Raw genomic sequence first — 25148 nt, 5'->3', positions numbered from 1 at the left:
AGATTCTCCTATTCTTTTAAATATATCCACAGATCAGTGAATATGAATCCAGTTCACATAACTGCTTTCTGTACATATTTCAGAGACCTCATGAGTCTTTTAGTACAAGGACATATAGTATTCTATACTAAATGCAGGACTTCCCTGGTGGTCCAGTGGTTAAGAATCAACCTGCCAATGCAGGAGAAATGGTTCCTTCCTGGCCCATGAAGATTCCACATGCCACGGGGCAGCTAAGCCCATGCATCACACAACAAGAGAACCACCACAACAAAGACCCAGTGCAGACAAAAATGAACCAATAAATAGATTAAATACTGAATGCAAGAAAGTAAAAATGAAATCGATACATGCAGCTTGTCATTATTTCAAGGGAAGACTACCCAAGCTAGCATTCTCTTCAAAACACAATTGATGGGCCATAGAACTTGTTTCTAGCTGAGCATGAACTCACCACCTTTCTGAGCCACCCTGGCCCTCCACTGCCCTCCATCCAGCATGGTGGAAGTCTTCACCTGATAGTTACTGCTTGTTGCCATGACTCCTGTGATAAGTGAGTAACCCTCGCCTCCATTTCATTTTCTACAGGCTGATTTAAACTGCAATATTCAAGATGATGCCGGGGCTTTTTATGGCGTAACCAGTCAGTATGAGAGTTCTGAAAATATGACAGTCACCTGCTCCACCAAAGTTTGCTCCTTTGGGAAGCAAGTAGTAGAAAAAGTAGAGGTAAGTTGGCCTTTGTATGCTGGAACCTTCATTTGGGGTGGCCTGTCACCTTCCTTTAAATCTAAACTAGGGCAGAGAGGTTTTTTTTTTTTAAGTGTCTTCTTCTCTGCCTTCTCCCACTCCCCGCCCTCCATTACTTAAGAAGGCAAAATGATTTGAAAGCAACTGAAAGGAAGAAGGCCAGGAGTAATCCATGCCACCCTCCCTGGCCACCTGAAGTCAGCCCTGCTCTTGGCAGCGGGTCAGTCCAACAGGAGGCCTTGAGGAGGGAGAGGGGCTGAGTGGAATCTGTTAGATAGATCCTGCTACCCAGGATCGATCTATCTACTGTGCTACCCTCCCACCCCCAAGTTCAAGTGCACTTCCAGGCATCTTGATAACAACCAAGGTGGTCGTCAACTAATTGGCAGCTGCCTTCTAAAACCCAGGTGGCTTCCCTGGTGGCTCAGATGGTAAAGCATTTGCCTGCAATGCAGGAGACCTGGATGCGATCCCTGGGTCAGGAAGATCCCTTGGAGAAGGCAATGGCACCCCACTCCAGTACTCTTGCCTGGAAAATCCCATGGATGGAGGAGCCTGGTAGGCTACAGTCCATGGGGTCACAAAGAGTCTGACATGACCGAGCCACTTCACATTCACTTCTAAATCCCTACCACCTTGAGTTTGGTCTTTGCTTTTGCCATTTCCACTCCCTTCATCATAATTGTTTTAAATCTATTTCAGTACATACTGGGACCAAAAACTTATTTATGGCTTTTATAGTTCACACTTCCCTCCCTTTCTAAACATGGATGATCATTTTACTGGGGTGGGTTGCTGTTTGTGAACAATGTTTGCAGGTGATATTTCATTCAGAGTTGTGTTTTCCAGTGTCTTCTACCCACCACCCAATTCATCCATGCTCACAGTGGCTTTTATTCACAGGTGTCTAGGACCTCACAGGTCCAGGAGCCCACTCTGACTTTTGTGCCACAGAAATAAATCCTTTCTCTCATGAGACATGAGAGAAGGGATGTATTGGGTGGAGAGAGGGAACGAGGAAATGTTTTTCAAGACTTTGGGCTGAACAAGAGGATTTGGGATGCTGCAGGCCCTCATAGCTTCCTGAGCACAGGATGGGCATCCTGAGAATGGTGTTAGGAGGGTTATGCTGGTAGTCATGTACGGACGTGAGAGTTGGACCATAAAGAAGGCTGAGCACCAAAGAACTGATGCTTTCAAATGGTGGTGCTAGAAAAGACTCTTGAGAGTCCCTTAGACATCAAGGAGATCAAACCAGTCAATCCTAAAGGAAATCAACTCTGAATATTCATTGGAAGGACTGATGTTGAAGCTGAAGCTCCAGTACTTTGGCCGCCTGATGTGAAGTGCTGACTCACTGGAAAAGACCCTGATGCTGGGAAAGACTGAAGACAAAAGAAGAGGCCAACAGGATGAGACGGTTAGATAGCATCACGGACTCAATGGACATGACTCTGAACAAACTCTGGGAGATAGTGAAGGACAGGGAAGCCTGACTATGGGGTCGCAAAGAGTTGGGCACAACTTAGGGACTGAACAAGAACAATGCTGGTAGAGGAAGATGTGAGTGAGTTGACCAGATGGTTGCCATAAGCTTAGGTGTTATGAGTGTTATTAAAGAGTGGCAGAGGGGATCTGAGAAGACATTTGGAATGGAACTTAGAAACTGACTGAATATTAAAGATCAAAGAGGAGGAAGAGTTGAAGATAACACATTTTATGCTTCGAAGGACAGTGCAGTCTCCAGCAGAGATAAGTACATAAGATGTCCAGCTGGAAATAGGGATGATTATAGATGCCAGACTAGGATTTTGGAGACAAGTAAAGACTGAAAATATCATTTGGGAATCCTAAGCATTAAAGATAATCAGAGCTATGGGAATGGAGAGCTAGTTGCAGAGAGGAAATAGAAAGAGCACAGAATAAAGAATGAGCAGCAGCCAGCCTTGGGGTAAGTGGAAGGGAGACGCAGACAGAGAAGCCAAGGAGAAAGATGGGAAGCTCCTCACCCTAAGGAGAGGGTAGGTGAGAAGGTGGCTGTGCAATAAGACATGACTGAGAGACCTGGAGGTACATGACCTCTATCTCCCCCGAGAAGGAAGAAGCAAAGGTACCTGTCGGTGGTTGGGAACACGGAAGGTTAGTGTTAGGTTTGTTACCAAATGGCCAAGTTGTCAGGGCTTACCTGTAGCTGGTTGCCTTTGAATGATGAAATTCCAGGAATTTTCATGGAGAAAGCATATACTTGGGGGGCTGTTCCTGGAGTCTGTTCTTTTCCACCCTCTATTTATCTCTACATGTCCCAGTATTGTGTTGATTTGATTACAGTAGCTTTGTAGCATGTTCTGACAAAATGTTGTCCACTGAAGAAGGGAATGGCAAACAACTTCAGTATTCTTGCCTCGGGAATCCCATGAACAGTATGAAAAGGCAGAAAGATATGACACTGAAAGATGAGCCCCGCAGGTCAGTAAGTGTCCAATATACTACTGGGAAAGAGCAGAGATATAGCTCCAGAAAGAATAAAGAGTCTGGGCCAAAGTGGAAATGATGCTCAGTTGTGGATGTGTCTGGTGATGAAAGTAAAGTCAGATACTGTAAAGAACAATATTCCGTAGGAACCTGGAATGTTAGGTCCATGAATCAAGGTAACTAGGACATGGTTAAGCAGGAAATGGCAAGAGTGAACATCAACATTTTAGGAATCAGTGAACTAAAATGGATGGGAATGGGTGAATTTAATTCCGATTATCATTATATCTACTACTGTGGGCAAGAATCCCTTAGAAGAAATGAAATAGCCCTCATAGTCAACAAGAGTCCAAAATGCAGTACTTGGGTGCAATCTCAAAAATGACAGAATGATCTTGGTTTGTTTCCAAGGCAAACCATTCAGCATCACAGTAATCCCAAACACTAATGCCAAAAAAGCTGAAGTTGACTGGTTCTATGAAGACCTACAAGACCTTCTAGAACTAACACCCAAAAATATGTCCTTTTCATAATAGGGAGTTGGAATGCAAAAGCAGGAAGTCAAGAGATACCTGGAGTAACAGACAAGTTGGGCCTTGGAATATAAAATGAAACAGGGTAAAGGCTAATAGTGTATTGCTAAGAGAACACACTGGTCACAGCAAACACCCTCTTCCAATAACACAAGAGATGACTCTATACATGGACATCACCAGATGCTGAATACCACAAACAGATTGATTATGTTCTTTGCAACTGAAGATGAAAAAGCTCTGTACGTTCAACAAAAACAAGACCTGGAGCTGACTGTGGTGCAGATCATCAGCTTCTTATTGCAAAATTCAGGCTTAAATTGAAAATAGGGGAAACCACTAGACCATTCAGGTATGACCTACATCATATCTCTTATGATTATACAGTGTGACTAACAGATTCAAGGGATTAGATCTGGTAGACAGAGTGCCTGGAGAACTATGGAGGGAAGTTTGTAACAAGAAGAGGTGACCAAAACCATCCTCAAGAGAAAGAAGTGCAGGAAGACAAAGTGGTTATCTAAGGAGGCCTTACAAATAGCTGAGAAAAGAAGAGAAGCAAAAGTCAAAGGGGAAAGCGAAAGATATACCCAACTGAATGCAAAGTTCCAGAGACTAGCAGGGAGAGATTAAGGAAGCCCTCTTAAGTGAACAGTGCAAAGAAATAGAGGAAAACAATATAATGGGAAACACTAGAGATCTCAAGAAAACTGGAGATACCAAGGGAACATTTCATGTTAAGATGGGCATAATAAAAGACAGAAATGGTATGGACCTAACAGAATCAGAAGAGATTAAGAAGAGGTGGTGAGAATACACAGAACTATACAAAAAAGATCTTAATGACCCAGACAACCATGATGGTATGGTCACTCACCTAGAGCCAGACATCCTGGAATGTGAAGTCAAGTTGGCCTTAGGAAGCATTACTACAAACAAAGCAGTGGAAGTGATGGAATTCCAGCTGAAGTATTTCAAATCCTAAAAGATGATGCTTTTAAATTGTTGCACTCAATATGCCAACAAATTTGGAAAACTCAGTAGTGGCCCCAGGACTGGAAAAGTCGGTTTTCATTCCAGTCCCAAAGAAAGGCAAGGCCAAAGAATGTTCAAATTAATGTACAATTGCACTAATTTCACATGCTATCAAAGTAATTCTCAAAATCCTTTAAGCTCAGCTTTAACAGTATGTAAACCGAGAACTTCCAGAGACACAAGCTGGATTTAGAAAAGGCAGAGGAACCAGAAATCAAATTGACAACATTCATTGAATCGTAGAAAAAGCAAGGTAATTCCAAAAAAACATTTACCTCTGCTTCATTGACCACGCTAAAGCCTTAGACTGTGTGATCATAACAAACTGTGGAAAATTCTTAAAGAGATGGTGATAGCAGACCACCTTACCTGTCCCTTGAGAAACCTATATGCAGGACAAGAGGCAACAATTAGAACCAGACATGAAACAAAGGACTGATTCAGAGTTGGGAAGGAGTATGTCAAAGCTGTTTATTGTCACCCTGCTTATTTAACTTATATATGGAGTACATCATAAGGAATGCTGGGCAGGATAACTCACAAGCTGGAATCAAGATTGCCAGGAGAAGTAACAACCTCAGATATGCAGAGGTTACCACTCTAATGGCAGAAAGCAAAGAGGTACTAAAGAGCCTCTTGATGAGAGTAAAAGAGGAGAATGAAAAGCTGGCTTAAAATTCAACATTCACAAAACTAAGATCATGCCATCCAGTCCCCATCACTTCATGGCAAATAGAAGGGGAAAAAGTGGAAACAGTGACAGATTTTATTTTCTTGGACTCCAGAATCACTTGTGGAAGGTAACTGCAGCCATGAAATTAAAAGACACCTGCTTCTTGGAAGGAAAGCTATGAGAAACCTAGAGAGCTGTTTGGCAAAACTAATACAGTGTTTCAGGATTAAAAATAAAATAAAATTAAATTAAAAAGCAGAAACATCACTTTGCTAAGAAAAGTCTGTCTAGTCAAAGCTGTGGTTTTTCCAGTGGTCATGTATGGATGTGAGAGTTGGACCATAAGGAAGGCTGAGTGCCAAAGAATTGATGCTTCCAAACTGTGGTGCTGGAGAAGACTCTTGAGAATGAATCCCTTGGATTCCAAGGAAATCAAACCAGTCAATCCTAAAGGAAATCGATCCTGAATATTCATCAGAAGGACCGATGCTGAAGCTGAAGCTCCAACACTTTGGCTACCTGTTGCAAAGACTCAATTCATTTTAAAAGACCCTGATACCAGGGAAGACGGAGGGCAGGAAGAGAAGGGAGCAACAAAGGATGAGATGGTTGGATGGTATCACCAACCATGGACATGAGTTTGAGCAAATTCCAGGAGATAGTGAAGGACAGGGAAGCCTGGCGTGCTGCAGTCCTTGGGGTCACAAATAGTCGGACATGACTTAGTGACTAAACAACAACAGAAGCATTTTCTGATATCTACTAGGGCGAATCAGTCTCCCTACGCTTTCTTTTCACATATTTTCTAGGAAGGTTACCAGCATTTATTCTTCCAAAGTTATGAGATCATTTTAAAAATGTAAAGAAAAACAAAAGTCTTATTTGAGCAACCTAATTGTAATTGCTGACTTCCCTGGTGGCCCAGACTGTAAAGAATCTGCCTGCAATGCAGGAGACCCTGGTTCAATCCCTGGGTCTGAAAGATCCCCTGGAGAAGGGAATAGCAACCCACTCCAGTACTCTTGCCTGGAGAGTCCCATGGACAGAGGAGCCTGGAGGGCTACAGTCCACAGGGTCGCAAAGAGTCAGGCATGACTAACACAACAATAACAACAGCAACAATTGTAATTGCATTAGATTTAGATATTATTCAGGGGCAGTTTGATATTAAATCTTTCTAATCAAGAATCTATTTGCATTTTCATTTCATTTTATCTATTTTAATAAGATTTTATGCTTTTCATATATAGATTCATCTCTTTCTTGTTAAATATATCTCTAAATATTATATAAATTTGTTAATACAATTTTCAACTTCTAGATTTTAATTACTAGAAGAAACCTCCTACTTTTTGTATATCTATATTCTATCTGGCCATCTTGCCATATTCATTTATTTCTAGTGGTTTTTTCCCTCCAGATTCTTGGGTTTCCTATGATATATTATCTTAGCAGCAAAAAAGGAAGACTTTATTTTATCTCTTCTTTTCCAGTGTTCTTGCCACTTTTATTATTATTACTGTTATTATTTTCTCACCTTCTTTTCATTTGCTAAAACTTCCAACACAGTTGTAAAAAGAAATAAAAGAAATAGTGATGGTGAGTATCCTTATATGGTTACTGATGTCGTAGAAACCATTTTGATATTTTAACATTGGATTTATTATTGGTTTTTATAAATGGTCTTTATTTTATGTTAAATTCTTTCTCTTCCTATTTAATTTTTTCTATTAGTAATAGCTGCAATATTTTATCAAATGCCTTTTCACCAACTCTTACTCTGTTTTTCCTCCAGTTTTTTGACGTCACGAGTTAACATACATCCCGCGTATGAACTACCATAGCATTCCCAAAGAAAGCTCTACTTTGGTTACCTTAATGCACTGTTTGCTGTTTTACATCAAATGTTTGCATTGCATAAGTGATAGTAGTCTGTACTTTTCTTTTTTTATAAGCTCTTCATCATATGTCAGTATTGAACATACATCAGTTTTACAAAAATAGTTGAATACCAACCTTTTTCTATGGTATAGAATAGTTTGAATAACACTGAAAATGTCACAAGATGAAAATTCTTTAAAGGTTACATAAAATTTAGCTGTAAAACCATTCATGCTTTGGACTGTTTTCAGTGGTCGATTTCTACATAGTTTTTAGTTATTTCTACAGTAATTGACCTTTATTTCCTTTGCCTTCATTTGAGCTTTTATCTTTATTAATTTTTAGTTCCTGATTTTCCCAGATTTTGGTTTATTTTGTAGGGTTTATTTTTTAAGATGTGTACTAAATTCTGTAACTTTTCATCTTTAATAACGAAGACATGAAGCTGCTTTCCTCCAAGTACAGCTTCATTGAGTCCCCAAAATTTGACGTAAATATTTTGTTTTTCATTACTCTTTAGATAGCTTGTAATTTCTTTTTAAATTCCTCTTTGATCCAAAGTATCTAAGAGTGTCTTTCTTCTCTCTGAGTGTTTCAGTGGGATCTTCAAATATGTATTTAAGTGTTTTGTCAGTCACCCAGTCATGTCTGACTCTTTGCAACCGCATGGACAATAGCCCGCCAGGCTCCTCTGTCCATGGAATTTTCCAGGCAAGAATACTGAAGTGGGTTGCCATTTCCTTCTCATATATATGTGTATAAAACATTTTTAAAAATTAAAGACATAACACAGCCAGGGGCTCTTGATCAGTGTGAAGCAGTTTTTCCTAAAGTAGAGAAATTAGCTGCATTGGTTTTTGGCCTATGAGGCCTTATCACAGTAAAGAAAGATTTTCTGTGGGCTCTTGAAGAATTGTGACTAGCTGGGCTTGCTCTCACAAATTTCTAGGTAGGGAATCACTCAGCAGGCAATTACATTTTTTTCCCTGACCTTTGCTGAAAAAGCATCTATACAACTTTTCATTAAAGTATTTTTACAATTAAAAAAAAATTCCATAAAAATAATGGATCCTGCTGCTGCTGCTGCTAAGTTGCTTCAGTCGTGTCCAACTCTGTGCGACCCCATAGACAGCAGCCCACCAGGCTCCCCCGTCCCTGGGATTCTCCAGGCAAGAACACTGGAGTGGGTTGCCATTTCCTTCTCCAATGAATGAAAGTGAAAAGTGAAAGTGAAGTCGCTCAGTCCTGAGTATGGTGTTAAAATTGGGGTTAGGGTTTTCTTTAATTAAATAAAGTACATAAGTAGTGCAACATATAACAGCTGATTCATGTTGAAAAAGTGAAATGCTTTTATAGACAATCATCTTTTTCATGTATGTTGAAGTCAAAAGTATAAACCCTTTTTCCCTCACAGACGGAATACGCAAGGTTTGAGAATGGCCGATTTGTCTACCGAATAAACCGCTCCCCAATGTGTGAATATATGATCAACTTCATCCACAAGCTCAAACACTTACCAGAGAAATATATGATGAACAGTGTTTTGGAAAACTTCACAATTTTATTGGTAACTGTTTTGTCTCTTTTCTGTTTTGTCAGACTCAGCCATGAAGCTGCCAGGGAAGAGGGGCCTGGGTGGGTCTGGGTCCCAGGTGGTCAGTCAGCAGCTGAATTCATGCATCCATAAGGCAAACTTGGTTTGGCTCAGGTTTGTGAAAGAGAAGGGCTCTCATCTGGCTGGGCTTTCTAAGCTTGGCAGAACTGGAATTTGGGGAACTGGGGTAGGGGTAATGAAACTAGATTCTCAATTCTGGTTGGAGATTAGAGAAACCTGAAGAATGTCTTAAAAATCCTGATAGCAGGACTACACCCTAGATCAGTAAACTTAGGAGCTCTGAGGACAGGACCCAGGCACGTATTTTTCTAAAGTTCCCCGGGTTATCCCAGCAGCAGCTAAGTTGAAGTCTCAGCTGCCCGGTAGTATACAAACCATAAATGAGGCAAAAGCTGAGTAAGCAGGTTTGTACTTAAGGCATACCTACACTCATTTCAGGAAGGGTTTACAAGGTCTTATTATAAGTAGCATATATTAATATTGCAAAATGTAAACTCTCTTACCAGGAGAAATATTAACTAGAATATAATGGCATAACCAGGAACAGGAAAGGGGGAGAATATTTATGGGCTGAAAAGTATGGTCAAAACTTAACAGGCAGCTAAAGAGTAAGGAAAAACCAGTAGTGCTCAAGGTCCATGATGGGAAAATTGTCCAGTTCCCTTGGGCAATGCTCTGTGTGTGTTTTTTTTCTTCCTCAAATATTTAAAACAATTTCTCGTGGAGACTTCATTTGGTGACTTAGGGAGGCTAATAAGTACAATGTTCTCCTCAAAATACACCCATAAAATATGTAGTAATGGATTTCATAAGGCTTGTTTTTCAAAAAATAACATTCCTTGGTTAAACCAAAGGCAAAATGCCAAAACAAAATTCAGTGGAAGCAATTTTGCTAAAAGGGGCAGCAGGACAATATTGTGGTAAAATATTCAGCCCTCTGAAGGCCTGCTTTGTTATTCTTTGTTACCAGAATTTAGAATTAGAATACTTGAAGAGCAGGAATTCTGTACCTGGACTTTGGATCCAATGGGACATTGTTTTCAATCAGTGTATATAAGTGTTAGTCACTCAGTTGTGTCCAACTCTTTATGATTCCATCAACCACAGCCTGCCAGGCTCCTCTGTCCATGAAATTCTCCAGGCCAGAACACTGAAGTGGGTAGCCATTCCCTTCTCCAGGGCATTTTCCCGATCCAGGGATCAAACCCAGGTCTCATGCATTGCACACAGATTCTTTACCATCTGAGCCACCAGGGAAGCCCTGTAATGTACTGGTAAAAAAGAAAGAAAATAATAGGCTGTCCCCTATGGTTTTTGCCCATTTTTTATGATGTAAATATACCTTCCCTGGGCACTTTAAAGCTACAGTGGCCATCTAGCTCATGAAATTCCTCAATATATAATAATTACATTCAAAGCTAGTAGGAACCAGTTGCTGTATACCACTGTAAAAATAAATACATAAATAAAAATTAAGAAAGTTAAAACCTTCTGCATATTGGATTCATCCAGGACACTTTTAAAAATTCAGGGGACTTCCCTGGTGATCCAGTGGCTAAGGCTCCAGGCTCCCAATGCAGGGGGCCGAGGTTCAATCCCTGGTCAGGGAACTAGATCCCACATGCTGCAGCTAAGACCCCAGTGCAGCCAAATAAGTAAATGTTCTTTAAAAAATTCTGAAAGATGGAGCCGAGCATCATGGTTTTTGTTTATTTTTACTGCTCCCCAGGTAGTTCTGGTGTGCAGCCAGGCTGAGACGCTAAGGGATTGGTGAGTGAGCTCAGGGGGCCTCAGCTCACAGACACGTGATTATGGGCAGACATAGGCAGACAGATGGTTTTGTATATTGTTTTCATTTATTCCAAGGAGAGAATCTCAGTGGATTCTCCTGTGTCCATGTCCCTCTGAAATGTGGAAGCTAGTCATCTGGGAGAAAGTTTAAAAAATATATCCTTCACGAACTCTTCATTATTATCCTTTTCTTTAACGACCTTTGGTGAAAATTGAGCAGTTCAGGGTTTAGAATGTTGGCAGGTACTTGGCTGTAGATGCTTTTTGTTGCTACTTAAGGACATACGAATCACCTTAGTGCTCAGATGAGCAGAAGGTGAGTGTGGCATCCTTATGTGGAGGTTAAATAACCTCAGAAGTTAAGCAAAACTCTCTGAATGGATGGCTACCCTCCCTCTCCTGGAAGGAGTCTTAGCTGTTTCTTACAAATCAGTGAGACTATTTCAGCACATTAAGGAATACGTCCTCAGTCCCTAAAACCCGACCTCAAACACAAGCAAAGAATATATGACCTGGGACAGTTGTGAGTATCTATTACCCACAGAACCCATTAACTATTATATTGGTAATGCCTCTTTGAAAACATGGCTTCCATCCAAAGAACTTACCAGGTAAAAGTAATTTTAAAACATATCAACTACATAAATCCCTTTGTTATAAAGAATTAGTAGCTCTTAATAAATACGTGCTAGGAATGATATTTTTCTGTAGAAAAATGACATTAAGCCAACACTCCTGGGTCATGAAGTCATCTCACTGATAAACAGCAGAGACGGTGCTTTTCAGTGGTTCCTTGGAGAGGGTGGGCTTAAGGGCAGGGCCAGGGTGACGGCTGCTGGACATAGTTGCATGTGTTTTACTAGATCATTGAATACAGAACCTGTATGTCACCAGGACCAGTTCCAGGCACTTACTGGCCTGTAGGGTAGTCTCTGGTTTCATCAGGATGACTATGGAATTGAGGTGACCCTGTAGGTTCAGGGCCCTAATAATGGCAGTCAGGCCAAGGAAGACATTAACTGAATTGTGGGCCAAGGATTCCAGTCATCTTTCAAGGTCATACTTTGACATACAGCTTGCTAGAAACATTTTTTTCTTTCCTCCTTCATCTCAAGCAAGAAGCGTAAATAGGATATAGGATATATTCTTTCATAGAAAGTTTTCAAGAAGGTCAGCTAGATCACAGAGGTTCCAGGCACAATGCTGAATCTTCTGTAGATTATGAAATTCTCACTGCGGAACTGGGAGGTCATTTGTATTCCCATTTTATGGATAGAGGAATGTTAGGCCTCCCTGAGGTCACAGAGCCAGTGATAGACATAAATTAAGATTTGAATTGATAGAAGAGACACTTTGCAGGGTATGTCATGGTCATGGAATGAGAAGACTTGGGTTTAGGACCCAGCTGTACCTATGACCTTGGTTAAGTCACTTAAAATCTCCAGACCTCATCTTTCCTCCATTTACAAAGTGCTCAAGTCTGCCCTCTCCACTTCGTTGGTTACTGAGAGTGTTTTCATTTGTTCAGCTAAACTATGGCGAGGTTTGCTAGCTGCTGCAATACAGCGCAAATAAAACACAGGAAACATGAGCCTGGTGAGGGAACGAGGCAGATAAACAGACGATGACCCTGCAAGGCCATCAGGGCTGTGGTACACTTGTGAAAAAGAGTAATTGAACTGCTTGAGCAGGCCCCTGTAGTTTGAGTGAGGTAGGGGATCCTCAGGGATGTTAAAAGATGATGTTTAAGTTGCCTTGATGGATAAGCAGATGTATTTTTCAGCTTTACCAAGAAAAGCGTCATTTGATGGGTGCGTACTGACATGCCAGGTGCAGAGCTGCAGCATACTGGACAGTTGGGGCAGGCACCTTGGAGTCTGGTGAGAGAGGTGGGCGTTTGTCAAGCACAGGGAGTCACCAGATGCATAACTCAGCTGTGGCGGATGGTTGGTAAAGGTCGGTGCATGGTGCCAAGAGGTGTGTAATGAGAGGTCAGGGAGGGCTTCTCTGAGCAACAAACAACGGAAAGTGTCTGCCAGGTGGCTAGATAGGCAGAGAGGGGAGAGAATACTGCATGTAGGAGGAAGTGCAGCACTGGGGGGACTGGAAACAGCAGTGTGCCTGGCACAGGGAGAAAGAGGAGGGCCGCAAGCAGGGTGCTGGGCAGGTAGGACCAGCCAGACTGGGCCCTGTCTCTTCTCATGCTCATCCTTCTAGGATGAGAACAGGCTTTCTCTTCATCCTGAATTTCAAAAGAGTCCATTCAGTTTTTAGGCAGGAGGGTGGTGGTGTCAGATTTATCTCTCTCTCAAGGTCACGGTGGCTGCTGTGTGCATATGGAACTGGTGCCCAGCAAGGGTAACTCCTGGTAGGGGGGTCCAGATCAGGTTTGCTGGTACCTTGGGTTGTGGCAGTGGGAAAAAAAAGATAGATTCAAGAACTCTTGAGGACGTAAAAGAAGCAGAACATGACATTTGTCTGGATGTGGGGATGAGGGAGAGAGATTTCAGTCATGAAAGACTTGCACACTTGGAGTATTTGATCTGTAAGGGAAGTGGCAGGGAGTGAGACTAGAAAAGCAGGTGGATGTTAGTACTGGAGACTTTATTACCCAGAAAAAGTAGATGATTCATCATTGTATGCATTCATTTATTTAGAGCAGCATGGCATAACAGGTAAGAAAAAGGTCTTCAGAGTCAGAAGATCTGGGTTTTTTGTTGACATTGAAAGGGAAAGTGAAGGTCACTCAGTTGTGTCTCGCCCTTGCTATCCCATGGACTATACAGTCCATGGAATTCTCCAGGCCAGAATACTGGAGTGGGTAGCCTTTCCCTTCTCCAGGGGATCTTCCCAACCCAGAGATCAAACTCAAGTCTCATATTGCAGGCGGATTCTTTACCAGCTGAGCCACAGGGGAAGCTCAAGAATACTGGAGTGGGTAGCCTATCCCTTCTCCAGGGGATCTTCCCGACCCACGAATTGAACTGGAGTCTTCTGTATTGCAGGCGGATTCTTTACCAGCTGAGCTAGGAGGGAAGCACCTCGTTGACATTAGTACAACCTTAAACAAATTAATCCCAAGCATCCTCCCTTGTCAAACGGGAATGAAATGACACCTGCTGCTGGAGTTGGAATATTACATGAGATTCTTCCTGCAGAGTGTTTAATACTGAGGAGATGCATAGCTAACAGTCAGCAGATGGTGGCTGTTATTCTGTGAATTTCCATCCGTTCAGCAAATACAGTAGACCTTTGAGCTGCATGGGTTTGAACTGCATGACTGTTCTTTTACTCAGCACTTGCTTCCCTGAGTCCAGGCGCCGCATGTTAACGTAGTGGTGAGTCAGGTCGCTCACAGAGCTATGTCTCCCATTGACTATTGTGCAACAAATTTAGTAAAGTTCAGGGATAAGATAGGAAACAGTTCCGAGGATAAATGACTGTCCTATGGGACAGAATTATAGAAAATTCTCTATGTTGTTAGGAAAAAAAAAAAGTCACAGCCCTCCCCGCTCAAAAAAACGCACACTAATTCTTGTGGTGTCTTCTTAGGCTCAGATTATGAATGAGACCCCATCTTTAAGGTCTTTCTTACATATGGTAACTAAACTTAGATAGGATTTAAGTTGGACCCTTAGTATCCTGAGTTTGTGCAGGAGCGGGCAGAGTGAGGCTGAATAGATCTCTAATTAACTGACTTTTTGAACTTTAGACTCTGTATCCGTCTCCGAGTAAACCATTTCATCATGGTACAGGTGGGATATTTTTATTCATGTGGTGTTTGATATAGATATATATGTGTGTGTATATATATATAAAACTTGTAAAAATTTTATTGAAGTGTAGTTGATTTATAATGTGTTAATTTCTGCTATACAGCAAAGTGATTCAGTTACACATACGTATATATATATGTACTTTCTTTTTCACAATCTATTCCATTTACACTTTTATTTTTTTAACAGGTGGTAACAAACAGGGATACACAAGAAACTCTCCTGTGCATGGCCTGTGTATTTGAAGTTTCAAATAGTGAACATGGAGCACAGCATCATATTTACAGGCTTGTAAAGGACTAACCGTGGTTATTTATATATATAGATATCTGTATATACACACACACGTATGTGCGCACACACACACACTCTCTCCATGATCGAACGACTGACTGTAAACCTCACCATGCAGGGGTGCTGCCCTGGCCCTGAGGTCACCCCGATTTTTCTAAATCCTGTTTGAAGTCATTTTTTCATGTGTTCATACTCATTGTAGCTGTGAAGTTCTGGTACAGTTGTAAAAAGAGAAATCGAGTTGTTTGTGTTATTCAGATCCATAGCCCACAATTCCTCGGAAAGGTGAACCTTAAGAACCCAAGTCTCTGTCTGCAGAGACCTGTTTCTCATTGTGGTAGAAAAAAAAATTGAGACAGAGCATTTGCCATTGGACATTTACAGCATTTATACAAATGTATTTAGTGTGTTTTTTTTTTCCAACATAAAATTCTTGTTTTAAGATACAAGTAAAATTAATCTTTAAATATAAATGTAAATTAGTACACAAAACTAAGAATCTTTAGACTTATCTTTGTAACTAATTAGGGTGGAAGTTATGAAAGAATGTAATTCACTAAATTATTTTTTAAATGAAACTTTTCTTTCTTTTTGAAACCAAATGTTAAAATATAGCCTTAAGAAATACTTGGTAGAAATATCCTAATGAGACAAATTTGTACTTTTTTCCTCAAGGTTAAAACTAATCTCCTAATCCATTAAACTCTTGAAACAGGTATTACAGAGGAAGAAAACTTCACCCCTTATCCTTAACATATATAGTATATTTAAAAAATATAAAATTGTATTGTACTAATGTGATGATTATTTAATGAAAAAAAAGATGGCTCTTTTTGCAATAAGTAGATAAATACTGAAAATCTAAGCTTACAATGTTTATAGTCTTGTGTGTGCAGTTATATTTTATATGGACAACCAAATTTTTTTATTAAGATGAGTAAATATTTGAACCACTGAAATTTAATAACAAAAATTCAAAATTGGCATGAATACTGCACTGTGAGCTGCAAATTATGGAAAACCCTGTGGCTGGGAGAAATTTCATCAAACCAAACTTGCAAAAGGCTCATCAGTTTTAGGATTTCTGCTCCCCAGAAAATCACAAGCATACTCAGCAGCCTGTGGATAAGTTATTTCTGGTGATCCAACACACATATTAGCTTGTTGTAACTATGTGTGTGTGTGTGTGTGTGTGTGTGTGTACATACACACATACACATATATAGTTATTCAACGCTTATTTATTGAACATCTGTTCAGTGTCACTCAGTTTGCTAGGTGCTGATATATGTATTTCTCAATCTGTGTCCGCAGATCTTGGTGTATTCTCTAAGGACACCCATTTTCTCAACATCACTCAATAAGTCACGATACTTATTTGACTGAGGCTGAAGAGGCTCAGCTGTCTATCTCTGCCCTTTCCAAACAGGTTAATTTGGGAGGTTTCCTTCCCGAGAGAGATTCAACTTTCCAACCCATGTATTCCAAAGCATTGTCCAGGCAGAGATGGTTTGGTGTGGTCACATGTCTTGTTACTTCCATACATTGGAAAGGGGACAGGGCATACTCCCCACTTTCCTGGAGGAAATTGACTTGTTGATAATCGTCAGGAATGTTAACACTACAGAACATGAAATGTCTTGCAAGTTTTAAAGCATGTCAAGACTTTTACATCAAGCCAGAAAAATAAAAAAAACTTTGTACTGTCACATTCAAGTAACCTACACACCCTCTTCCCTATCCCCCCAACCACCTGTGACCCTGCTTATGTATTGGCTAGTATCTGAGGTCAGGAGCATGAGGGTGTGGCTGGCTTGTGGAAACAGAATGCTGAACCAAGCCTGACCGCACCCAAACCCATGACCCTGGTCTCTTTGAAGACCAGAGGAAAAAGTGCAGAACTCTCCCCTTTTGGAATGCACATCCCTTATGTAAGTCAGCAGGATGGTGTGCATCTTCCCTCCATAAACAGACTACAGTTTGTTCCCTGATTCTGAGGGGACCTTTGAAGAGTTGGCCCAGCGGCCCACCCTTCCATCTGGTCTTCAGCCCAAGTATTAAGCTTCTCCCTTGGTCATCATACTTATGACTTCTCTTGGTCACCCCTCTTCAGGTGCTTCTTTTGGTCCCATCTCCTGCATCTTACTGAAAATTACCCCCAGTCTTCTCAGGACCTACGGGTGCAAGTGATCTTATGCGGCTAAAAGCCAGGCCATCCCAGAACTTCAGGGGGAGAGGTATTTGGTTCACGTTCTCTCCCAGGAATGGGAGTCTTCCGTGCTGCCAGGAGGGCTCTTAGGATTTACTTTTTTCAAAGCACAAATTGACTGAGACCCCGAAACACCAGCTAGAGATTAGTTCTGTTAACTGAAGAGTAGACCATACCCTGGCCTCACAGAGTCAGGCTGGGCCCTCTGATACTTGTCCTCTTCCTCCAAATGCCTTTGTAGTTGAGTTTGGGGTCTCCATGGATGACTTTGAGGGTTACTTTTTGCTCTTAAAACAAGTTTGCTTCTTGTCTTGTTCTAAAGGTTTCTCCAGGGCAGGTAGTTTTCCTGTCTTAACCACTAGTCCATTTCTCTGTCTCTTCTAAATTAGACCCTGGAATTAGATTTGTGTGACAACATCTAATCCAAGTCTGATTTTTGGTCTTTGGCCATTCATGGCAGAGTCTTATTCATTCGTCAAGCTTTCTGAACCATAAAGAAGCCTTTCCAAAACTCTGTCCTCACGGCTCTCTTCTGGGTGCTCCATCTCCTGGTTGACCCTCCACTACCAGGATTGATTCAGGGACATCTTGTGCTTTCACTGGAGAGTTTGGAGGCCACTTTCCACAGCCTGAGTAGGGAGAAACTAAAGAACTGATCTTTGGTCTCTTGGCGTTCATTTCCCATCTTAGCAAGAGACCTAAGTAAAGTCAAGGCTTTTTCAAAACATGTCCTAGAATCCCAGAATGTCTAAGCTACCCTAGACCAGGGTTTCTCAACCCTTTCTAGACCCTGTTGACATTTGGACCAGACAATTCTTTGTGGTGCAGGGCTGTCCTGTGCCTTGTAGGAGGTTTTGCAGCATCCCTGGCTTCTGCCCACTAGACACACTCTTTCCCCACTTGTCACAATCCCAAGTGTCTCCAGACAGTGCCAAATGTCCCATGGGCCACAGAATTGCCCCTGCTTGAAAAGCACTGCCCTACATCCAAAGGTCACAAATGCCATATTTGACATCTTCTTTTTCCTTCTGTTTTATCCTGAGAAAGCTTCTCTCCTGGGAGCCTTGTTTCAGGCCATCAAGAGACAGGTAGGAATATTACTCACATGACATTTTGTCCATGTTTCTTCCTGTTTCAGAGCTTCTACTTCACAACAGTCTCTCAGCTACAAGTATCCTTTCCTTCCTCCCTGGGGAAATTGGGGACAGCTGGTTACCAACATCCCTATGATCAACTCATACTGCTTAGAGAGCATTTCTAATTTGCTCTTGATTCCTTATTTCATCTGGTTAGAAAATGCCACCTATTTTCATTATTTCTCATAAGGTTATTGTTCTCATAATCAGACCTTTGATCATTTTAGTGAATTTCTTCTGGCCTTCTACTTTTAGCGTTAGACTCAATGTTTTTTGTAGAATTTATAGAGACTTCTGGAACACTTCATCTTTAAGGATGGAGGAGAGAAGGATTCATTTTGTAAGAGGACTACTAGAGTTTTTCTTTACTAAGCTATGGGAGAGCACAGTCTACAGGCATACCTCAGAGGTAGCACAGGCTTGGTTCCAGAGAACCATGAAAAAGCAAATATCACAGTAAAACAAGTCACACAGTGTATGTGAAAGTTATGTTTACACTATATTGTAGTCTGTTAAATGTGCAATAGTATTATGGCTAAAAAAACAATCAGTGCACATACTTTAATTAAGATGTGGCTGGAAAATGTCAAAACAATTACAATAGTAACTTAAAGATCACAGATCACCACATTTTTAAAAATATGAAAATAATGAAAAAGTTGGAATATTGTGAAAATTATCAAAACAGGACACACAGACACAAAGTGAGCAAATGCTGTTGGAAAAATGATGCCAGTAGACTCATTTGATACAAACCTTCAATTTGTAAAAACTGCAATATTTGTGAAACGTGAGAAAACGAGGTATGCCTGTGACCTCCTCCAGTTTGTAGATGAGAGAGTTGAGACCCGGAGGAGACATGACTTGCCCAAAGTCACGTGCTGGTCAGTAACAGCTGACTAGAAAGGCTTTAGGACTCTTGCTACTCGATCCTTGGCCTTTTGGTGGGGGTTGTTCCTCTTTGGTGCTCAGTGAGGAAGAGAGGGAGAGGAAGACCCTTCTTCTACCAGAGCAAGAGCATCCCCCGGGGTTGATGCTGCTTCTTCCTTGAGGGTCCTGTTGGGGAGGCATCCACCAGCAGACAGGAAAGCTGATGAGCCTTTTCCTTACCCCGAGGATAGTTCACCTGCCACAGGCTCGGAATCAAATTTCTCTTCACAAAACATCCCAGCAGCAAAGTCCCACTCTCAGACCAGCCAAAAAAAACCAGCCCCCATGCCCAGAACTTGATGTTACAGACCCAAGTCTTCTCTTTAGGTCTCAACACTCTAGCGGCTTTTGCAGTTTGTTTTTGTACAAACATAAATTATTTAAATCACACAAGATGACAGTCAACTTTTCAAACCAGGTACCGATCACTTGTATGATTTTTGTCTATGCTCTGGTACACTACGCCTGTGCTAACGAAGGCTAGAACCCATTTTGTGTGTTGGTGTTCACGCCTGTGACATTAAGAGGATACGTCTGCATTGCTTCTTTCCTTCTGTTGATGTTTCTGTGGCGAAACCCTGCACATGTCATTTCTGAAAAGCCTTAAATCTTCGCGATGTTGCGTGTAGGGTTTGCAGTGCAGAAGGCTGCCTCGGAACTGTGAGCCCTTTTGTAAGCTGGAAGCATTTCTCTTACTATTGTTACTTTTGTAGGAAGTTTTCAATTCAGAGCTGCCAAAGCGTTCAGTAAGCAGTGCCTTAGTGATACTTAGTCGTGCCGCCAGCCTTTTCTCACACCAGTTCTCTATGTCCCTTTACTAATCGGCTCAGTATTTAAAACAGAACAAGCAAGTGTTTTCAATTTTGTTTTTCGTAAGCCCATTTTTCTCCATATCTATAGAAAACTGACTTCTTGGTCTGAAATCCGAAATGAACAGAAGTCAGTTCATTGACCACACCGTCCAATGTCTATACCAAAATGGAAGGTCTTGCAACTTCATAGTTTACTATGAAAAGCAAATTGTACACTTTAAATGTTGCCTTTTAAATCCACGACCAAAAACTTAGCTGTTTGTGAACCTTCTGCACTCTAGCATGAAAGTGCCTTTGGTTTGAGATTCCAGCTTAGAAAAGTGCTGCCATAATCATGATAATTTGTAGAGAGACCAAAAATATTCTGAGATCACCGTAATGCCTTTGGTTTACCGGGATGAATAACCAACGACAGGCCTCTGTTCACAAGAGCACGACACGGACCCCACCTGCTGTGCATCATACGCCGTAGGGGAGCCCCCCCCCACCACTCCCAGCCCTGGAGCCCACGGCAGCAGGAGGATCCCCAGAAACTGGTATGTTTGTGTGCCATGACCCAGTACGCCATCTCTGCCCATCACCCAGCCCTGCGTCCGCCCGAGGGGACTTGCACACAACCCGCAGGCTGTCAGCCAGTGGACAGATGTGACCTTCTCCGTACACTTGTGCTCAGTCTGTAGAGCCTGCCTTTCCACTCAGATGCCAGCGCGCACTTCTCCGGTTTACGCAGTGATACCGTTTTGAAAGTTGGAAGCCTCAAACTGAGATGACGGTGCAGAACAAAAAATGGTTTAGGGTCATCACAATTGACATGTTCTTCTTAGGGCGAAAATGTTGACTCTGAGTGTTGTCTGAATGTGCTATGAGAAACTCCCAAAGAGTACCACTCACAATTCGGAATTTTCAAAGAATGTTCCAGCCCTCTAAAGGGCAACTCTTTTAGAGTCCCTGTTGGCTTTTATCAAAACTTTGTGTAAATTGGGAAAACTGATAGAGGGGAGGAAGAGGAGTGAAAAGGACGAGAAGGCAAAAACACCAGCCAAGTAAAAGCCAGGACAAAAAAAAAAGATTGTTCTTTACCAATATAGACTTTACAATGACATTAGAATTGTTGAAAGTTAGCCTCTGAATGTGTATAATCCATCTGTTTCTACCTGGTGTCTTTAAGAATACCCTCTTTGGGCTCTCTGAAACTTCAGGAGTGATTTCTATCCACACCAAGTTGTGAGTGCTCATAGAAGTTTATACAATGAAAAAAAAAGTCAAATGAAAAGGAAAATTGCTCAACACAAGTTATAGTTAGCTGCTTGAATTCAGCCCCTCCCTGTCATGTCAAGACTACACCACAACTTGGAAGAAATTAATCAAATATTTGTTCTCCTGTTTCCCTCTTCAACTGTTCCTGTGCTTTCTTTGGCAGTAGTTTTCTCTCATTAACTCATTGCTTATATTGTTAAGAATGAAGGTTTGTGTTTAAAATGTATTGCATTGCAAAGGATAGTTTCACTGAAGTCATGCACCATTAAATAAGATGAAATATTTGTATTTATTGTCCTACTTCCTAAGCTGTTAACTTGTTTTATTCTCTGTGAATTTGCATTGAGTCTGTCATATGCCCCACTCTATCATTTTAATATTTGAAATGGCATTCATTTTCCCTCTCTGTTCATCATTAAGTGGGGTCAGATTCCAAAAGATTCCACCTCTCTCAGGCTGGCTCTCTTTGGTCTGACTTCCATTGTGAAAATTTCTCATTCCCCTTTTTCTTAAGAGAGGCTGACAGAATCTAGGTATAAATCAATTGGAAACCAGTCTCTGGTTTTCTCTCTCCCTCCCTCCCTTCCTTTCTTCTTTCTCTTTTCCTTTTTGCCTCAGTCCTTTTCTGTGATTAGTTTTACTGTGTAAATTAGATATGAACTGCACTTCTTAAAAAAAAATCTCCCTGTTACCTCCTTGAAAGAGTCACTTCCGTAGGCCTTTCTCAGTAGGCTCATGACTGCAGATAAGGAAGAAAAAAACAAGTAAAAACAAAAACTACGTGCCTAAAAATGACAAAAAAAAAAGTTTTGTAACATTTAAAAAAGAAACCTGAATAGCCTTTAATTCTTATGAATATGCTTACATTTTATGTAAATTGGTTTTTGCCACGTGTGTTTGTTCACATTCTCAGTGACTTAATGGGATTCTCACAGTCTGTGTCTTGGTGTCACGTGTATAAAATGGGCTTGTGATGTAAGCGTTTCATCTGCCCAGTGGTTCCTTCAATATTGTACTGCTGCTGGGAGCGGGCTGAGGAGTCTGCCTTTGGGCAGTAAGCTTCCTCTTGGAGAGATTGGAGAGATGGGGGGTGGGGTTGCAAATTCTCACATATGTTTTCTTAACCTATTTGCAGAAGCTTTCAAAAGGCATTTGGTTAAACCTCTTGGCAGTACAGTATTCTTGTATTTGTTAATGTCTGTGTTTAGGTACTGGTACCTTTTTGTTTAAAAATGTTCTAAGTGTTGGCTTTAAAGTGAATTTATCTTTAGTATGATAGTTATATGAAAATTATAGGGTTTGTGTGCAGAGAATTTTTTTATAAAGTGCTTTGTAAAAAAAAAAATGTATTCTAGCTTTCGCGGTACATATGTGTGATAACTGTAATATCCATGACAGTTAAGTGCAATTATTTCATCTAAAAATGCTATTTTTGTGTCAGTTCCTGCAGGTGTTTTCATGTCTTTGCAAAGTGACACATTTTGATGCCTTCTTGATAAAGTGGTAGACATTTTGTAGCTTTATAGAAACTTTGTATTCATACGGTATCAATGAAAAATAAAGAAAATGAAAGTGTGGGTCACCTTTTTTATCTGCAGAAATGTATGTTGTTGAAAATGAAAAGGTGTTTTGTGTGTTATGTGTGAATATATGAAGGACAGAGTAAAGGAGGTTAAAGTAGTGATCTTTTAATGGTGTCCACTCAGCTCAGTATAGTAATTGCAGCATGAGTGTTAATGTCTATCAGGGTTTCTTTCTTTGTTTCCTTTTTTAAATTGATGTGTACTTGATTTACATTGTTTTAGTTTCAAGGGTGGAGCAAAGTGATTCAGTTATACATACATACATATATATTTTTTCATATTCTTTTCCCCTATAGGTTATTACTCTCTTTAGTAGTATGTTAGTAAAATTGTTAGCCCGCCGTGCTCAGTGCATGCCAGGAGCCGGGGGTAGAACAGTGGATGTGAGAAAGAGGTAACTAAAGGGCGGTGGGTGCCCACACGGTGCGTGCTAAGCTGTAACTCTTGCCCCGTCCTCAGGTGTGTGCAGCACACACACACAACAAAGCCTTGGATTCACTAAGTTTAATGCATGCTGGGCACTGGGCCAGTGTGCTGGTACAGCGTGTGATTCTCACAGCTGTCCCGATAACAATGATGTTATCTCACACATACATGCATGCGCGCGCACACACACACACACACACACCCCAGCCGCTGCTCAGGAAGGGGCAGGTGGTCCAGGGTTGTGACTGGTGAGTGGTGAAGCCTTCAATAGAGCACCCTGGCTTTGACTCTTGGCCCCTGCCTTTTGACTCACTGAGACTCTGTGGAAGCCACTCGAGGCTCAGGCAGAAATCTGGGGGTCGGGGGGCTTCCTTAAACGACAATAACCGTGGGCTTCTGATAGCAGGACCCAATGTACCCTGGGATCCTTCAGTTTGAATTAGACCTCAGGTGGTCTTGCTTCTCCCCATTTCTTTGAGATGCAACCTGCCTCAAATCCCGAGGCACTGTGCAAGTGGAAACAGAAAAATACTGGGTTCCATTTTCTTTGAAAGAGGCATGTGTTTAGGAAGCTGCCGTTCGAGAGAACGCGGTTGTCCAGCGAGCTATCCAGGGCAGCGGGCAGGAAACTGGGGTGTTTCGCTGAGGCCCTGTTATATGCCAGCTCCCTTCACACTCACGACATCCTTTAACCCACATCCTCTTGAGTAAAAGAATCATTTCCAATTTTCCAATAAGGAAATGGGAGCCCAGAGAAGCTAATCCTTGTTAAGATCATAAAAGCTAGTAAATGGCAAGAATGTAGAAGTGGAAAACCCTCCTCTCTTGTAGTCCTGGCTCTGGTGCTGGCTGTGTGGTACTTTGGCCCTGCACTTCCTCTAAAACAAGATGCTTTTGCACATCAAAAACATCCTTGTTACTGCCTGCAGTTCCAGTTAGCTTGAGTTCAGCGGAGAGAGTGGCATGCTAGGGAAACTGACATCAATGAGGAGAGAGATTGAAGACACATGGGGGAGAGTAAATAAGCCGCCTTGTAAGATTGAGAGTCAAGAAATGTCCCTGGGAACCCCGATCATTTCTTCTGCCTCACAACTGACTGAGGACTCACATCAGCATGGCTCCTGCCTATTGACGGCTAAATTAGCTGCTGCTGTTAAGTCATCAGTGAGCAACTGATAACGGTTCCAACTCAAAAGGCACAAGTGTTGGGTAAGCTTGTGAAGCCTTGGAGTTTTTTAGTTGCCTTTGAACATATGTCAGTTTTATCTAGGTGGTTGTAACTAGCAAAGAGTCAGGCTGCTAGAAGCAATTGCTGGAAGCAATGAGACGAGACGGAGAGGACTGGGTGGAGGCAAACACTTCATCTTGTGAGGCATCTGTTTCAAATTAGGCCTTACCATGGTCTCCAGGCAGAGGGATTGGACTGCTAGCCCGGAAGGTTTCGAGAAATCTGAGGTTCAGCACTCTTCAGGGTTCCACCCAGATGTTCCCATTCCGTGTTTCAGTGCCCCACTCCTTATCTATTAGGGCCTCAGGAAACTTGTGAGAGCTGTAAATTCAGCTTTATTTGTAATTTCTGGCTTGATTTCTAGCACCATCTGTCCTTCAACTGCCTGACCTAAGGATCTCTTTCAGCGCTGCCAGGGAGATTTATGCCATGCCCTGAGTTGAGCCTGGCATTTTCTTCCTCTTTGCACCAATTGCACTTAGCAACAACCAACCTATTAATACCACCAACCAATCATAATTAACGCCACCCATCACTCTAGCATGCTGGAGATGGTGTAAGGTAGGGCATCCCCTTCCTTGTGGAACCAATGCCAGTTTATGACAGGTGCTTAGTCGTTCAGTCATGTCTGACTCTTTGTGACCCCATGGACTGTAGCTTGCCAGGCTCCTCTGTTCATGGGATTCTCCAGGCAAGATGACTGGAGTGGGTTGCTATGCCTTCCTCCAGGGGACCTTCCCAACCCAG

The 25148-nt window shown here is 41.6% G+C and overlaps 1 protein-coding gene across 11 annotated transcripts in view; it reads left to right on the top strand.

The window, feature by feature from the left end:
* The window catches only part of TEAD1 (TEA domain transcription factor 1), a 273908-nt gene extending 251168 nt beyond the window's left edge, over nt 1-22740 (top strand). For all 11 annotated transcript variants that reach the window (XM_055548599.1, XM_055548596.1, XM_055548598.1 and 8 more), the window contains 3 exons: nt 589-729; nt 8759-8911; nt 14716-22740. In XM_055548599.1, the coding sequence (XP_055404574.1) occupies nt 589-729; nt 8759-8911; nt 14716-14829 (408 nt within the window). In that variant the 3' untranslated portion in view covers nt 14830-22740. The remainder of the gene's footprint in view (nt 1-588; nt 730-8758; nt 8912-14715) is intronic.
* The last annotated feature ends 2408 nt before the right edge of the window (nt 22741-25148 follow it).

Source organism: Bubalus kerabau, chromosome 15 (genome assembly GCF_029407905.1).
Source record: "Bubalus kerabau isolate K-KA32 ecotype Philippines breed swamp buffalo chromosome 15, PCC_UOA_SB_1v2, whole genome shotgun sequence".
Taxonomy (NCBI): Eukaryota; Metazoa; Chordata; class Mammalia; order Artiodactyla; family Bovidae; genus Bubalus; species Bubalus kerabau.
The sequence above is the reverse complement of the archived record's forward strand: the minus strand, read 5'-3'. Positions and strand labels throughout refer to the sequence as shown.